Source organism: Hyperolius riggenbachi, chromosome 7, assembly GCF_040937935.1.
Source record: "Hyperolius riggenbachi isolate aHypRig1 chromosome 7, aHypRig1.pri, whole genome shotgun sequence".
NCBI classification, from domain to species: domain Eukaryota; kingdom Metazoa; phylum Chordata; class Amphibia; order Anura; family Hyperoliidae; genus Hyperolius; species Hyperolius riggenbachi.
In genome coordinates this window covers 155,399,634-155,414,198 of record NC_090652.1, presented here as the reverse complement: position 1 = coordinate 155,414,198, position 14,565 = coordinate 155,399,634, and the positions used below count along the sequence as shown (strand labels likewise).

Sequence of the window (14,565 nt, the reverse complement as noted above, 5' to 3'; positions counted from 1 at the left end):
CATGACTATCAGGCGCGTAGCTTGGGGGGATCGGGGTAGGTCATGTGCCCCCGGGCGCTGAACCTAGCAAGAGCTCTCACGCGCAGCGTCTGTTTTTTTTTTTCCTGCCTATGTTTCCCCACCTGTTGTTTGTGTGACATCCGCCTGTGACGTCACGCGCTGCAGCCGCCGCCGTGCACTCTCGGTCAAAAGAAAGGCATAGCAAGCTGAAAGAGAAAGGACTTCAAAGGAAGTCACTGGTGCGGTCGGGGACAGGGTCAGGGAAGTTTGATTTGCGAGACTGTGGGAGGGGGGGGTGTAGTTGAATGGAGCCGGTAGCTATCCAAGGTACTCTCTCCACACAGTCATTCTCCTCGTGAGCGCCCCCCCCCTATCCTCCTTAGGAAGGGGCAGAGGGCTGACCAGACCTGGCATTTAAATGAAGCAAGATGTGGATGGAGTGGCTGTGGGATAGGTAGCTATGCAGGAGGGGCACTGGGCAGTAGGATCTGTATAGCAGCAGAGAGCAGACACCATGGACACTATAGCTGCAAATATTGTAACTCTTTCTGGCTTGTCAGTCTGCATATCGCTCTCCCTCAGCTCAGGCTAGCTTTCCTCTGTAACGTGTTGTTACACTCTCCCAAGTCTCTCTGTCTTCCTGGGTCAGTCTAACTGAGCTTCACAAAAGCATTCCTCTAGCCCCCTCCAGTGTTATTGCTACTGTCCCTGCCCCCCCTCCCCCTCCTTGTTATCAGCTCAGCAGCAGCAGTAAATATCAACTTTCCCTGACCATTTACTCCTGCACAGTCCTCCACCTTCTTTTGCAGCCACAGTGACCTCAGAGGAGCTCACAGTGTAATCCTGCCATAGTCTAATATCCTACCAATCTTGGTATGTATTTATATAGCACTCAGGGGCAAATCCAGGATTTCCAAGGGGGGGGTTCCTGAAAGTGGCGTGTGGGCGTGGCCAAAATATGGTGTGGGTGGAGCCAAATACTAGCAGTTTCTAGGCTAAATTGCACCCAGGGTGAGGGCGTAAAATGCGCCCCCAACGTGGAGACAGGTATAGGTGCCCGCAGTATAGGTAGCCAGCTATAGGTCCCCCCCAGTATAGGTAGCCCATATAGTTGCCCCCAGTATAGGTTAGATAGGTATATGTCCCCCAGTATAGGTTAGATAGGTATATGCCCCCCAGTATAGGTTAGATAGGTATATGCCCCCCAGCATAGGTTAGATAGGTATATGCCCCCCAGTATAGGTTTGATAGGGATATGCCCCCCAGTATAGGTTAGATAGGGCTATGCCCCACAGTATAGGTTAGATAGGGCTATGCCCCCCAGTATAGGTTAGATAGGTATATGCCCCCCAGTATAGGTTAGATAGGTATATGCCCCCCAGTATAGGTTAGATAGGTATATGCCCCCCAGTATAGATTAGATAGGTATATGCCCCCCAGTATAGGTTAGATAGGTATATGCCCCCCAGTATAGGTTAGATAGGTATATGCCCCCCAGGATAGATTAGATAGGTATATGCCCCCCAGTATAAGATAGGTGAAGGAAGGTGCCCGCCCCCTGTGTGGGGAGAAGATTGCCCGAGGGAGAAGACAGAATAAAATGATGGAGGCGCCAGCCGCGCTAATAAGGGATGCGGGAACCGGCTTTATTCCTCGCTCCCTCCCTCCCTCTGAATGCCCCCACCTGCGGTGAATGTGTGCCGGCTCCCCCATGAGTGTTTGCGCAGCGGAGCGGTAGGTCCTTTTACCGCAGATCAGGCGCACCAGCAACTGGAGTCTCATGCTTCCTGTGACGTCATGGTAAACAGGAAGCATGAGACTCCAGTTGCTGGTGCGCCTGATCTGCGGTAAGAGGACCTACCGCTCCGCTGCGCAAACACTCATGGGGGAGCCGGGCACACATTCACCGCAGGTGAGGGGCATTCAGAGGGAGGGAGCGAGGAATAAAGCCGGTTCCCGCATCCCTTATTAGCGCGGCTGGCGCCTCCATCATTTTCTTCTGTCTTCTCTCCCCAGCCGGCCGGGCCATGCGGCAGCCCCACTTCCGGTCCCGGTGCAGGGGGGTGTTCTAGACACTCAGAACAACCCCCTCCGTGCGCCACTGGCACTGACATCTTCTGCTGCACTTTACAGAGTACATACGTAGTCGTGTCACGAACTGTCCTCAGAGGATCTCACAATCTAATCCCTTCCACAGTCACAGTATAATGTCCTACCATATCATTATGTATTTATAAAGCACTGACATCTTCTGCAGCACATTACAGAGTACATAGTCATCAGAGGTGTAGCTAGGGTTGTGAACGCCCGGGGACAAAGACAGTTTTTGCGCCCCCCCAGAAGAAAATGGGTGTGGTTCCTAGTTCAATTAGTTTCTCCTGAGTTGGAGATCATAAAAGTACATAGCCGAACCTCAAACCCAACACAGATTTATTAAAAACTATCTGAGGACCCGGCGTTGCCCGGGTATGTGTGTAGCTGTTGTTTGCTCCACCCAGTTTTTCCAATTTTGACACATGGTCACTTATTGACCAAGTTTATGAGCTCTGGGGTTATTGGCATCAATAATTAAAATGTTACCATTGAAATGAAACAAATCTGATTGGCTGTTTGTGTCTGTGCACCCTTTTCTGAATTTGAACCCCAGTCACCCAATGACCCACTACACCAGGTTTGAGGCCTCTGCATTTAACAGTGTAAGAATGGCAGCAATTTAAACATTACCCTTAAAAATCAATAGGTGAATTTTGATTGGCTGCTGTAGGCTCCACCCACTTTCATGAACAAGGGCCATAAATTGTGGCCATCATGAATCCCAGTCACCCAGTGGCCAATTTGAGAAGTCTGCGATTAACAGTCTAAGAATGGTTGCAGTTTTCATTTTGCCATTTAAATTGAATGGCTGACATTTGATTGGCTGTTTTATGCTCCACCCATTTTCCCTGAATTTGTAACCTCAGTCACAACGTGACCAACTGTGCCAGGCTTGGGAACCCTGGCTTTATTACTGTGAGAATGGCAGCCTTTTACATTTTTTTCCATTCTTTCTGTTTTAAGAAAGCAAACTTTTGTTTTCCTGAAACAGTAGCAAGCTAATGTTTGTGACATGGCATGTACATACCAGCAGTGAGTTTTTTGTTTTGTTTTTTGTAAGTAAAGCTCTAGTAAAGAATGCACATGTGAACGCAGTGGCACACACTGTAATTCTCTGCCATTTCCAGTTCATTACAACAAAAACAAAAGTTTGCTTTCTTAAAACAGAAAGAATTTGCGATAATTCAGGTTGGAGTGAGCTTGAGATGTCTCCCAGTGCATCACTGCTGAATATATGCAAATTAACCATTGTTACCCTAAAAAGCTAAACACACCTCCAGAACCTCTGGAATGCAATGAAGTGTCAGCTTGTTAATTTGTACAGAGCCATAATAATCCAACATGCATACAGACTGTTTATTACAATAAAGGCAGTCCTCACTCCTCTCCCTTTGTTAAATCACCACATCATTTCATCATATTAATTTCCCAGCTAAAAAAGAAGCAAACGGGTCTGTTAGCCAATCCCAGGTCTAGCTAAAGGTGCCCATTAAAGGTACAATATTTTCCTCAGATGCGATCATTCGATCTGATTTTTAAGATATAATTGTACAGAAAAACACGAAGTATGTGGAGGTTTTCAATGTAAAATGATTGTATGGTCGATTGGAATACAGAATTTTGTTAATCAGAATGTTGGATTTCACATGTGAATCTGGTGAGAGAAACTGCCCTAATCGACCTGCTTATGGGAACAATCGATGATTGCCTTCCAATTACTTACCAGGGGCGTAACTAGAAGGGAGCAGCCACTGCGATCGCACAGAGGCCCAGAGCTGTGGGGGCCCCAACTACTAACCTTCCCGTCCTCCAATACAGGAGACTATATTTCAGATCAGCTGTTTTGGTGGCTACACTTGTCATGGGTGTGAAGATCATGATGCCCACAATTTATGACCCTTGTGAGATGGCCCCAAGGCTGTGAAGGGCACCAAGGGGAGGCAAGCGAAGGGATGTGAACATTGTGGGGCCCATCAAGGTTTTGCTGGAGGCTCCATGAATTGTAATTACACCCCTGTTACTTACCAACCTGCAAATCTGATGAAATTGTTGCATCTGAAGAATATATTGTACTGTTAATGGCCACCCCTAGCCTTTCCACACCTTTGTAAATGGCATGTAAAAACAAATAGGCTTACCAGCTGACCCGGAGGCTTGAAAGGCTGAACCTGCAAGTGTTCAAAATCAAAAATATATATTGAAAAAAGTATTCAATTCTGTTAACATTCTAAGTCAGATTTCAATTATTTATTTTACACAAATAATTGTGTAGCAGAGACATGTGGCTGGATGCAACACATTTCTATGCAGCTACAAGCATCTGCAGTGAGTAATATTTGCATTAACTGCATATAAGATCCTTGGTTTTCAAGCGGCGACAGAATGCCGAGATCTGTGCAGTGCGGACTTCCGGGTCTCAGCAAGCCGCTGACGTCACTGGAGCGTAGAGCGACGTTCAGACCCCATTGGATAAGCGGAGAACGCGTTCCAAGTACACTCTGCAGATGTAAACATTAGCTCACGTGTGCCGGTGTGTCAGCTGACTAGCTGACACACTGTTCAGTGATTGGTTTAGTTTCAATTCTGTTTCATGTTGAATGGTTAGTCCTTGTATTTAAACTCAGAGAGCACCCCCATTCATCGCCCGTGTTGGCATTAGCTGTGGCTTGTTGCTGGGTATGCACTCTCTTCCTGATTGATTCCTGTTGCCGACTTTTGCCTTGTATCCTGACCACGTTAACCTCTGATTGATTCCTGTTGTGGATTACTGCTTTTATCCTGACCACGTTAACCTCTGATTCCTGTTGCCGATTACTGCTTGTATCCTGACCACACTAACCTCTGATTGATTCCTGTTGCCTACTACTGCCTGATACCCAGACTACACTTGCTGGCTGCCTGGATTGACCTCTGCTTGGAAACGGACTTGCATGAACGCTGCCTGGACTGACCTCGGCTTACTCTGACTACGCTATCTCTGGAAAGTATATCTGGACTGCCTTGCCATTCTGGAACATTTGTCTCTGCAGTCATCTGACTCATTTGTCTGGATTGCCTCATCTTCTAGGCTTTAGGTGACTATAAACATATATACTTGTGAATACTGTGCACATTGCATTGCTAAGTTATCGGGTTCTGTTGGTGGATTACTATCTGTCAGTCTGTATGGTACATCTACCTGCAGGGTGTATTGTAGTATTGGGTTAGGTAGGAGTTGTGCAGGTGTTACGGGCTGGGCTATAGGTCAGTCATATGGGCATACCGCCTGACCTATAGTCATTGACCAGACAAGCCTGACACTGCAGCTGGAGATTTGTACCTGCTACCTACATATAATGTGAAGAAAGTTCAGGAAGGAAAAATGAACACATATTCACTTCAAAATATAATTATGTATAATACATTAAAAATGTATTTATTGTATCTACTATATTCAGTGGCTTCAATGATTGTATCAGGTAATATAAATCTAAATGAAACACATAAGCATATTAGAAGGTATGCTAATGCTCTTGTATAGATCTTTGAAAGATTTTAGGGCTCTTTCTGACAAATGGCTAAATGATGCATTAAGCACGCCATTTAGCCACCGATTGACGGGGTCTAGAGCCCTTTGGTTGTAAAATAGAGCAAACGAATGGGAGCATTTACAACCCCAAGTGTGTCAGAGCTAGACATGCAGTGCAGTTAACGCCGGTTAAAGAGCTACTTCATGTAGCCGCCTGCAAGCGCCCTGCACAGAGACAAGAGCAGCTGACAAGCAGTAAAGTGCGCTACTGTCAGACAATAGTGTAAAAGAGTACGTTGAGAGATGCTTATTTTGTTTTTTGCTTTAAAGGATACCTTAGCGCATAACCGATTTAAAAAAAGGCGCGTTCTGTGTGTATGGGGAGCAGTCCAGAGTCTTACTGCACCTCCTGTTGTCCGATGTCACCCTCCGTTCTCCTTCAATTTGGTTTGCTCTGTATGTGCAGTATGTCCGCTAGCAAACACTTAGAAGCCAGCACAGGAGACTTGGGCGCAGCCAGTGCCACCATAGGCTGTAATAGGTATTACGGCTATAGCAGCGCACAGTGTGTAACTTCGGCGCCGTCAGAAGATGGAGCTGAAGTTACGTTTAAAACACAGTGATTCGGCTTCCAGCAATAGCTGGAAGCTGAATTACATCATTCCCCACCATCCATGGTGGCCTGGAGGGGGAATAGTAATTAACACTGCCCGGACTTGTGCGGCAGCAGAATCAGCCATATAGCAATTTACAACAAACAAAACAATGGGGTTTTTTTTAACCAAAATTCTTATAATTTATTCTTTCTTTACAGTCTCTCCAAGTCGCGGATAAAGCATATAGGCACAACGACCAAACTTACACTTCACATACAAAGATTGCCTTACACGTGTTTCGCGGCCAACAGCCGCTTCCTCAGAGGCACACCGTATACAAACATCTGTTAAAAAGACATATAACCAAGGTACATATCATTAGAGACCCATGCGCAAGTCAGGATAACAAGCCAATCCACAAAAGATGAACGGGAAAGGAGCAAATGTACATACTTATCTTACCCGTAGGTATACAAACGAAAATACCGCGATCTGAAACAATGCAGACCAAAAAATAATAAGCTAAAATCTAGTCAGCTGCATATAAGGGGCCAAAAAGCCTCTTTTATGTAAATGATCACATTGAACATCATCACAGAGAAAATACATGAGTGCACCAGCCCCTATAAGTGACGAGTAACTACTAGTGTCATTAGAAATACAAACATACACCATCTGTGTAAAGAAGTGTAAAGTATACATGCCCAAAAGGACGCATTCCATACAGAAACCATCTAGATATACAATCTCATAAGAACGTGCAGGAAAAAGTGCATCAGTACTTGGCAGGTGGGGTACAGTCGCCCTCTCTCTGCAACCTCCACTACATCACAGCACTATAAAGAAGAGACGCCCCAGAGACACACCAGAATATAGAACGTGCACATCCTCATAAGAACGTGCAGTAAAAAGTGATATAGTGCATTAGTACTCAGCAAGTGGGGTACAGTCGCCCCCTCTTTGCAACCTCCACTACATCACAGCACTATGAAGGAAAGACACACCAGAGTATATGTGTTATGCTCTAATACAAGTGTGCAAATAAATAATATGTAATATGTAATCAATTATATAGTGCATCTATCACTAATACACCACCACCATACACCACATATTATTTATAACATACTATAACCCAGTATTACTACATCTGGGTGCTGGAGTCCCTATGTTACATATACCTCTATTGCTCCACTAGCACAGAGGCCTATACTAAATACTATGTAGGCTAGAGTGACTTATATAACTGCTATGCCAACTATTAAATAGATTGTGTGCAGATAATGATAAACACCAGACCAGTGTCCCATCCTATTACCAGATCCCACCAGAACCCTCGTGCCCAATATATACTAAACCAATATGGTAAGAAAGTATGATATCAATGTGATAAAATATCTATACAGTTAACAGGGCGCTCAACAGTACATCTCTACAATAGGTGTTTCCACAGTAAATATTCATATATTCTTTAAAATTTATATAAACATATAAAAGTCCCACAGCAGTTCATAGGTCACAGTGTCCAAATTATAAAAGCTGCATGAAGTTTAAGGAGTCTTCATGAGAATAAATAATAACCAGTATACGCTCACCAGATGTTAAGCTGCCTTTTCAGGAACAGCTAATAGCGCTTCTGGCCCAGCCAGTGTGCAGGATATCCTAGGTGCGTCCAGCTTTCTCTTGACTCCTTGACATGGGGGCATGAGACAAAGAAGCACTCGGATAGTGTGATACTGTTTCCGTAATATTACCACTCAGGAAAAACCCAACCGTGCTCCCAGATTTTACAAAAACACCTCGTGTTCCTCCACCATATACTCAATATGGCCTCTCACCAAATTTCATGGCTGCCCCAGCACAGACCAGCAATCACGCTTCCACGATCCTTATCCAGCCTCAAAGTCCCTAAGACTCCTTTTTGTCTCTGAGTGTCAAGGTTTAGACTGGGTTCCACGAACATCTCAGATACCCATGCTGCCTGAGCAGAGCTTGTGTTTCTCATTTAGGCTGTGTTATAGTGAACCAGGATCCCTCCTACCGAAAATCTTCTACTTGCTGTTATTCTGGTGTTTCAGGTGTACTTCTTGAGTTTCCTTCAACCAAAGTAGTTCGGAGTTAAAATCCCACAGCTGCTGATATTCCTATAGAGCCGGATGAATGTATAGGTATGCGTGTATCACACTATCCGAGTGCTTCTTTGTCTCATGCCCCCATGTCAAGGAGTCAAGAGAAAGCTGGACGCACCTAGGATATCCTGCACACTGGCTGGGCCAGAAGCGCTATTAGCTGTTCCTGAAAAGGCAGCTTAACATCTGGTGAGCGTATACTGGTTATTATTTATTCTCATGAAGACTCCTTAAACTTCATGCAGCTTTTATAATTTGGACACTGTGACCTATGAACTGCTGTGGGACTTTTATATGTTTATATAAATTTTAAAGAATATATGAATATTTACTGTGGAAACACCTATTGTAGAGATGTACTGTTGAGCGCCCTGTTAACTGTATAGATATTGGCTTAAAGTGACACACACACTTAATTACAGGAGCGACCCAGAAAGTGAAGAGTATTACAGGAATTCCTATTAGGTCAAAGTGATTGAGGAGCGCACACTATAGGTTAAGGTTTTGTGGAATGTGATAAAATGATCAAATTTCCTCAGGAAGATAAATTACCTGGAGTATCAGAAGAAGACTGCACTCAGCGGCGATATCATAACGTCCATGAGTAGCAGGAGACGCTGTCAGCCCGTGGATTCTGGGTATAAGACTGCATATGTCCAGGTCAGAGGTCACCGACCACGTTGACCAGGGGGACAGAACGAGGCAAACTGAAGAAGAACAGAGGGTGACGCCGGGCAACGGGAGGGGCTGCAAGACTTTGCACAGCTCCCCATACACGCAGAGTCGTCCTTTTTTAAATTGATTAAGCTCTAAAGTATCCTTTAAACCAGCTGGGAAATAATTCTACTTTTAAGCAGAAATGCTAAACTAGCTTGTGAGCAGCTAGAATTCTACATCTTAACTCTGTGATACTGGCATATAACTACAAACTGTTGATACACATTGTAAATTCTGGACTTTTGGAAAAGACTAAACTTACCTTCTAGTGATATAGGACCCACAGATATCTGGTAGTCTCCATTAGGAGATGCACTTCGAGACCTACTTCCAGAACATCTCTGCAACAAAGTGAAGCCCCAAATATATTTAAATAATTGAAAGGATAGTGGAACCTTAGACTTTAACCCTATAAAGTCACTCTCTCCCCTTTTGTCATTTCCCGGAATGTAGACAGTAAATCCCAGGTACATGTTTGCAACCATCAGTGAAATATAGTATCAGGGCATAACTCAGCCAAGGAAAATATTGAGTCTTTGTCAATGTGTACTTCTGATCACTACTTCCCACCACTAGAGTGCACAGCTCTATGGACAGATGGCAGGCTTCGGCTTTAGGATAGTAGAGAAGCTATATACAAAAGACTTGTCTGTCTCCAAAGCTGTGTCCTCACACATGACTGTGCATTTGTTAACATATAATGGCCTCAATTCACTAAGATCATGCTGGAGATAATAAGGCAAGAGAAAACTTACCTCCACACAGTAAGAGAGTTATCTTAGCTCTTCATTCCTTAAGTTACCTCCTCTGTAGTTAATTTACCTCCTCTGTAGTTATTTTCACACACAGTTAATAAACAGCCTGTCTTTAACTGTGGAGTTATTTTAAGGATTGAAGAGTTAAATTAAAGACAGAAGAGTTAACTTTAGGTTTGCCTGAAGTAAAATGTTTCCTGAATAGGACATGCCTCATCACCATGGTGACCACTCTAGAAACGTTATTAAAGACAGGAGATAAGCTTAGTGAATTGAGGCCAACTTTTCCTTGGCTCAGCTACTGTATGTCCTAATACAATAGTTGATAGCTACAAGGGACAACTTCAGTTTGAAAATTAATTGCGTAATTGAGCAGGGGGACAGGGGAATGCTTTAAAAGTAAAACTTCAGACAATTACACTAGAAGTGGTGCCAAGCTTTTGATACATGGCACTATGCTATACTGTCTTCCCACCATACCTGGCCTGGTTGCCCATCTACTATTTAGAGGTTGTTTACACAAGTGTGGTACACTAAAATAATATCTAGCCATCAGAATTTCGATTTGCTAGACATGCACCTCTTTAAGCTACATTGAATAGGGTCACAGTGCAGCTCATAGCTTTCCTGGTAGTGAATGTGGAGCAGAGAGTAGAGTTAAACAGTATGCAGTGGTCAGTACTGCTCCCTATTTAATTAAAAAAAATAAAAATTGCTGTGTGTTACCGTGTCTGCTGGCCCTCCCAATGCCTACGCTGAAGGCTCGTTCACAATGGCTTCTGAACCATTACCTAACCACAGCCCGCTGTTCTATTTCCAAAAGTTGGAAGGACCCTACTCTACCTACCCTGGAAGAGGTCAAATCTAGGATACATTATATATACCAGTTAGAGTTGCTTACTGCTAAATTGCAGGATAATATGCTTGGGTTTTCTAAAGTTTGGGACCTTGTCTCATTCACCTCTTTTTAAAATGTGTGTAGTACGCCTGGATTTAACATTGTATGACCGGTGTATTTTGTTAGATTAGAGCTGTTTTGTTCTCTCTCCCTCTTTACTCTGTTTTTCCTTTCTTTTCTTTCCCTTACCCTTTTCTTTCTTTTCTTTAAGGTTAAAGTTTAGGCTTATCATATGCATGCTGAGGTAATCCCATTAGTAGGAATAACATTGCAGTAATGTGTATATGATGTGATTGCATGGTTCCTTGGCATTATGCTGGGTACACACTGAGATTTTTCTGTCTGATTTACTGTCAGATCGATTATTTCCAAAATGTCCGATTTGCTTTCCGATCGATTTCCGAGCATTTGCCGATCGATTTCCGTTCACTTTAATAGGAAGTTGATTGGAAAATGCTCGGAAATCGATCGGAAAGCAAATCGAACATCGATAGATCTGACAGTGATTCGGCCAGAAAATCTCATAGTGTGTACCCAGCATTAGATCTCTTTTGGTTTTATGCAATGAACCTTGTTCCCTTTTCGTGATTATTCTATAATCCTTTCTCAGATGTGGGGACAATGTTGTTCCTTTTTTGTATGTATCCATACTTTCAAATAAAATTTAAATATATAAAAAACAATGTGCTGTGTGTTATAGGTATTTGTGCAGGAAGGTACACCTGAGGAACGGCTCTTCCCGAAACATCGAGAATCAGTTGTCCTTTTAATGCATTATATTGTGTAATGTACACATTGCCATATTGCAAACCTGTTGTGTGCCATCTCCAATTATTTTCTTCAAGAAAGCGGAGTGGGATACCTGTGGCGGATGTACACTGGCAAACTGAGTCTGTCACCAGTGGAGATGTTAAGTGATGTGATAAAAACAAATATATGCTATCCACCATTATATCTGTTAACAGGAACTGTGCTGTCTGAGCGTTTTTTGCAAATTTAGATTCTGATGAAAATATCATAACAACTTGAGTTGAAAGTGGGTAGGAACATTCACAATTTGGTTATTATATGAATGAATAGTGATATAAGGCTTAACTCCACTGTTCTGTGGAGGATGTACAGTAACTGCTGAATTAGCTGCATCTTCCTCCTTTGACTCCCTGTCTAATCATGCAACCACGAAGTAGCCACTACTGCCTCTAACCAGTGGAAGTTAACTTTGCCTCCAGGAGTGATGAGGGATACATTTGGAGTTATCCCTTACATTGCCTTCACACCACAGTGTCCTGTGTAACAATACAACAGTCAACCTTCTATACAGCAGCTTTCTGAGTTGAAAAAACTATTGTTCAAACCATCCCCAACCCCAGAGCATCAATACTAAAATGGCATGACTTCTAACAGTGCAACCTCTGCCATTTTCTGTGAATTTGTGGCCTGTGCTAATCCCCAGTACAAACTTCCCAAAGAATGTCCTTGTCTTTGAATTACATAGCCGATGTGAACAGGTGTAGGAGATGTGTGTGTAGATGTTTTCCTAACATAAGGCCCAGAAAAATCTCATGCCAACCCGAATACCAACACTGGCAGTTTTTGTGTATTTATGTTATTAAACATCAGCACTTCTCGCCACCACTTTCCTCACAACATTTTTCAAGCACATGCACTCTTTTTCCTAAAATCCTCACATACAAGTACATGCTGAAATCATGCTGAAGTTCCTGCATGAAGGAATTTGTTTTCCAAGCTAATCATGCAATAGTGTACATTGTACTTACTGGTGCGCATGGTCCACTGGTGACATCACACAGACTTATAGCACAGTGCATGTAGACAGATGTATAATTGCCAACAAATTTAAAGATTTCCACTGAGAAACGACCTTGCCTTGAGACACCATTACCTAAAACCCTGATGGTTGAGTCTTGTTTGTTAGGGCAACTAGAAAGGAATACAAGAAACAACAATAATACAACAATACTTTCTAAGTGAAGATGCATTTAGATGATAAAGCATATTTTTTAATACTAAAATGTGTATGGGACTATGAGATATTAACCAATCTCCTTAGCTGGTTTGTAAATTCAGCCAGGTCCCCAGATATTTATGGGATTTTTTTAATGCTATTGGAGACCTTGTAAATTATAGTGTACATCCAATTGCATTCATACAAACCATAACTTTAAATATCCTATGTAATAAAACCCCTGTGTCTCTGCATCCTGTCCCTGTGTGTGTGTGTCCCTGCGTTTTCGCTACTGTTCATGTGCCGCAGGGACAGCTGTTGTTGGGACAGGAGCAGGACAGCCAGGGGCCCGGGTGGCGGTGACAGTCTTAGAGCCGTTAGTAAACGGGCTAAGGTCACCAGTATATAATAAATTCTTCTTATACTGAAGGAGGAAGTGACTTCTGTCTGTCGTACCGAAGGGAGAGATGTCAGACTGGATAGGAGTCAAGGAGTCAAGATAGGAGACAGCTTATTGAGCCAGGATATAGGGTGGACGAAACAGATTGAAGAAAGCTACCTTGTTTTATGTGTGAACATGACAAACTGGTAAGTAGCCCGATTTGACTTGGACAGACTGTGTTACATTAGTGTAATGATCCGCTCAGCTGTCTGCACAGACAGACAGCTGTTTGACCATTCCTTAAGTCTGAGGGCTGCAGGTCTCTGGAAAAGAGACCTGTCTTTGCTTTGCAGGTTTCAGACCTGTTCTGCTGCTAAGGAATTTGCATACATTCGTTATGAAAATCGCCTACCTGCCTCCTTTGAAGGCTGGCAGTATAAAAGCCATGTTCTCCCAGAATCCTTTGCTGGTCATCCTTCATGGTTTGTTTCTGATGAACTCTCCTAGAGTATCAGCCCTGTTTATTTGCTTAAGTTTATCTTAGAGTAATTCTTGGGACTGCTTTAGGCAGCTCCTCTAGTCCAGTCAGGTTGCTTTATCTGTTTTGTCTGTGTTGTCTCTCTGCTGCGATTGTCCTGTCGCCAGCGGTGGTCGACAGGAAATTGTTCTGTTTGTTTGGGGGTGCTAACCAGAGCAGCGGTTGCTACTGGTAGCCCCTTCTGTTCATCTGTCTGGATCGCACTTGCCCTAGTGGTAGAGGCAATGCCTCCTTCTGTGTTCTGCCTCAGGGGTGCTAACCAGAGCAGCGGTTGCTACTGGTAGCCCCATCTGTTTGTCTGTCGGGATTGCATTCGCTCTGATGGAAAGAGCAGTGGATCCTGCTAAGCCTATTCCTGAACCCGGATCGCAGTCGCTCTGGCGGAAGAGCGGTGGATCCTATTTACCATATTCCTATTTTCCGTTTGTCTGTCTTGTCTGATACAAACGCTTGCTGTAGGCTCGGTGAGGTAACCGTTTAGCAAGCGTTCACGTTCTCTATTTTGTGTTTGTCTGTCATTGGTTAGTCAGGGTGGCGTGCTTGTCTCTGTTGCGCTTTTCGTGCGGAGACCGCGCCATTAATGCGTTCGCTGTTGCGAATGAGTGCGGTGTTCGCGTTTAGCTAGCGTTTGTTATTTTCGTTATTTTCTCATTGTTTTTTGCTGTGCCTTTGCTACTCTCCTGTTCTGTCCTTCTCTGTCTGGTGTCTGTTGGCAATCGCCATTCTTTGCGATTGCGTTCTTGCTTTGCTTCTGCTGATGTGTGTTCACCGTCTCTGTGTGGCGACTAGTTTGGTGGACACACATTCATCCTGTTTCTGTGCTCTTTCTCTTTAAGGGCTGTTCAGCCCTGCATTGCCGTTATCTGTACAATTTCCATCTGGCATTTGTGGCAGCGCAGAGGGTTTATTCCTCTGCACTCCACGACTCCATCTGTCGGTGGAAATTGCCCTCTGCTGGTGCATTGCACCTAACCTGGGTTCT

General features: G+C 43.7%; 1 protein-coding gene across 3 annotated transcripts in view; it reads right to left on the bottom strand.

The window, feature by feature from the left end:
• The window catches only part of LOC137524661 (uromodulin-like), an 82,238-nt gene that overhangs the window by 13,602 nt on the left and 54,071 nt on the right, over positions 1 to 14,565 (bottom strand). For all 3 annotated transcript variants that reach the window (XM_068244781.1, XM_068244783.1, XM_068244784.1), the window contains 3 exons: positions 12,476 to 12,638; positions 9,307 to 9,385; positions 4,233 to 4,262 (listed from right to left, as the gene is read on the bottom strand). In XM_068244781.1, the coding sequence (XP_068100882.1) occupies positions 4,233 to 4,262; positions 9,307 to 9,385; positions 12,476 to 12,638 (272 nt within the window). The remainder of the gene's footprint in view (positions 1 to 4,232; positions 4,263 to 9,306; positions 9,386 to 12,475; positions 12,639 to 14,565) is intronic.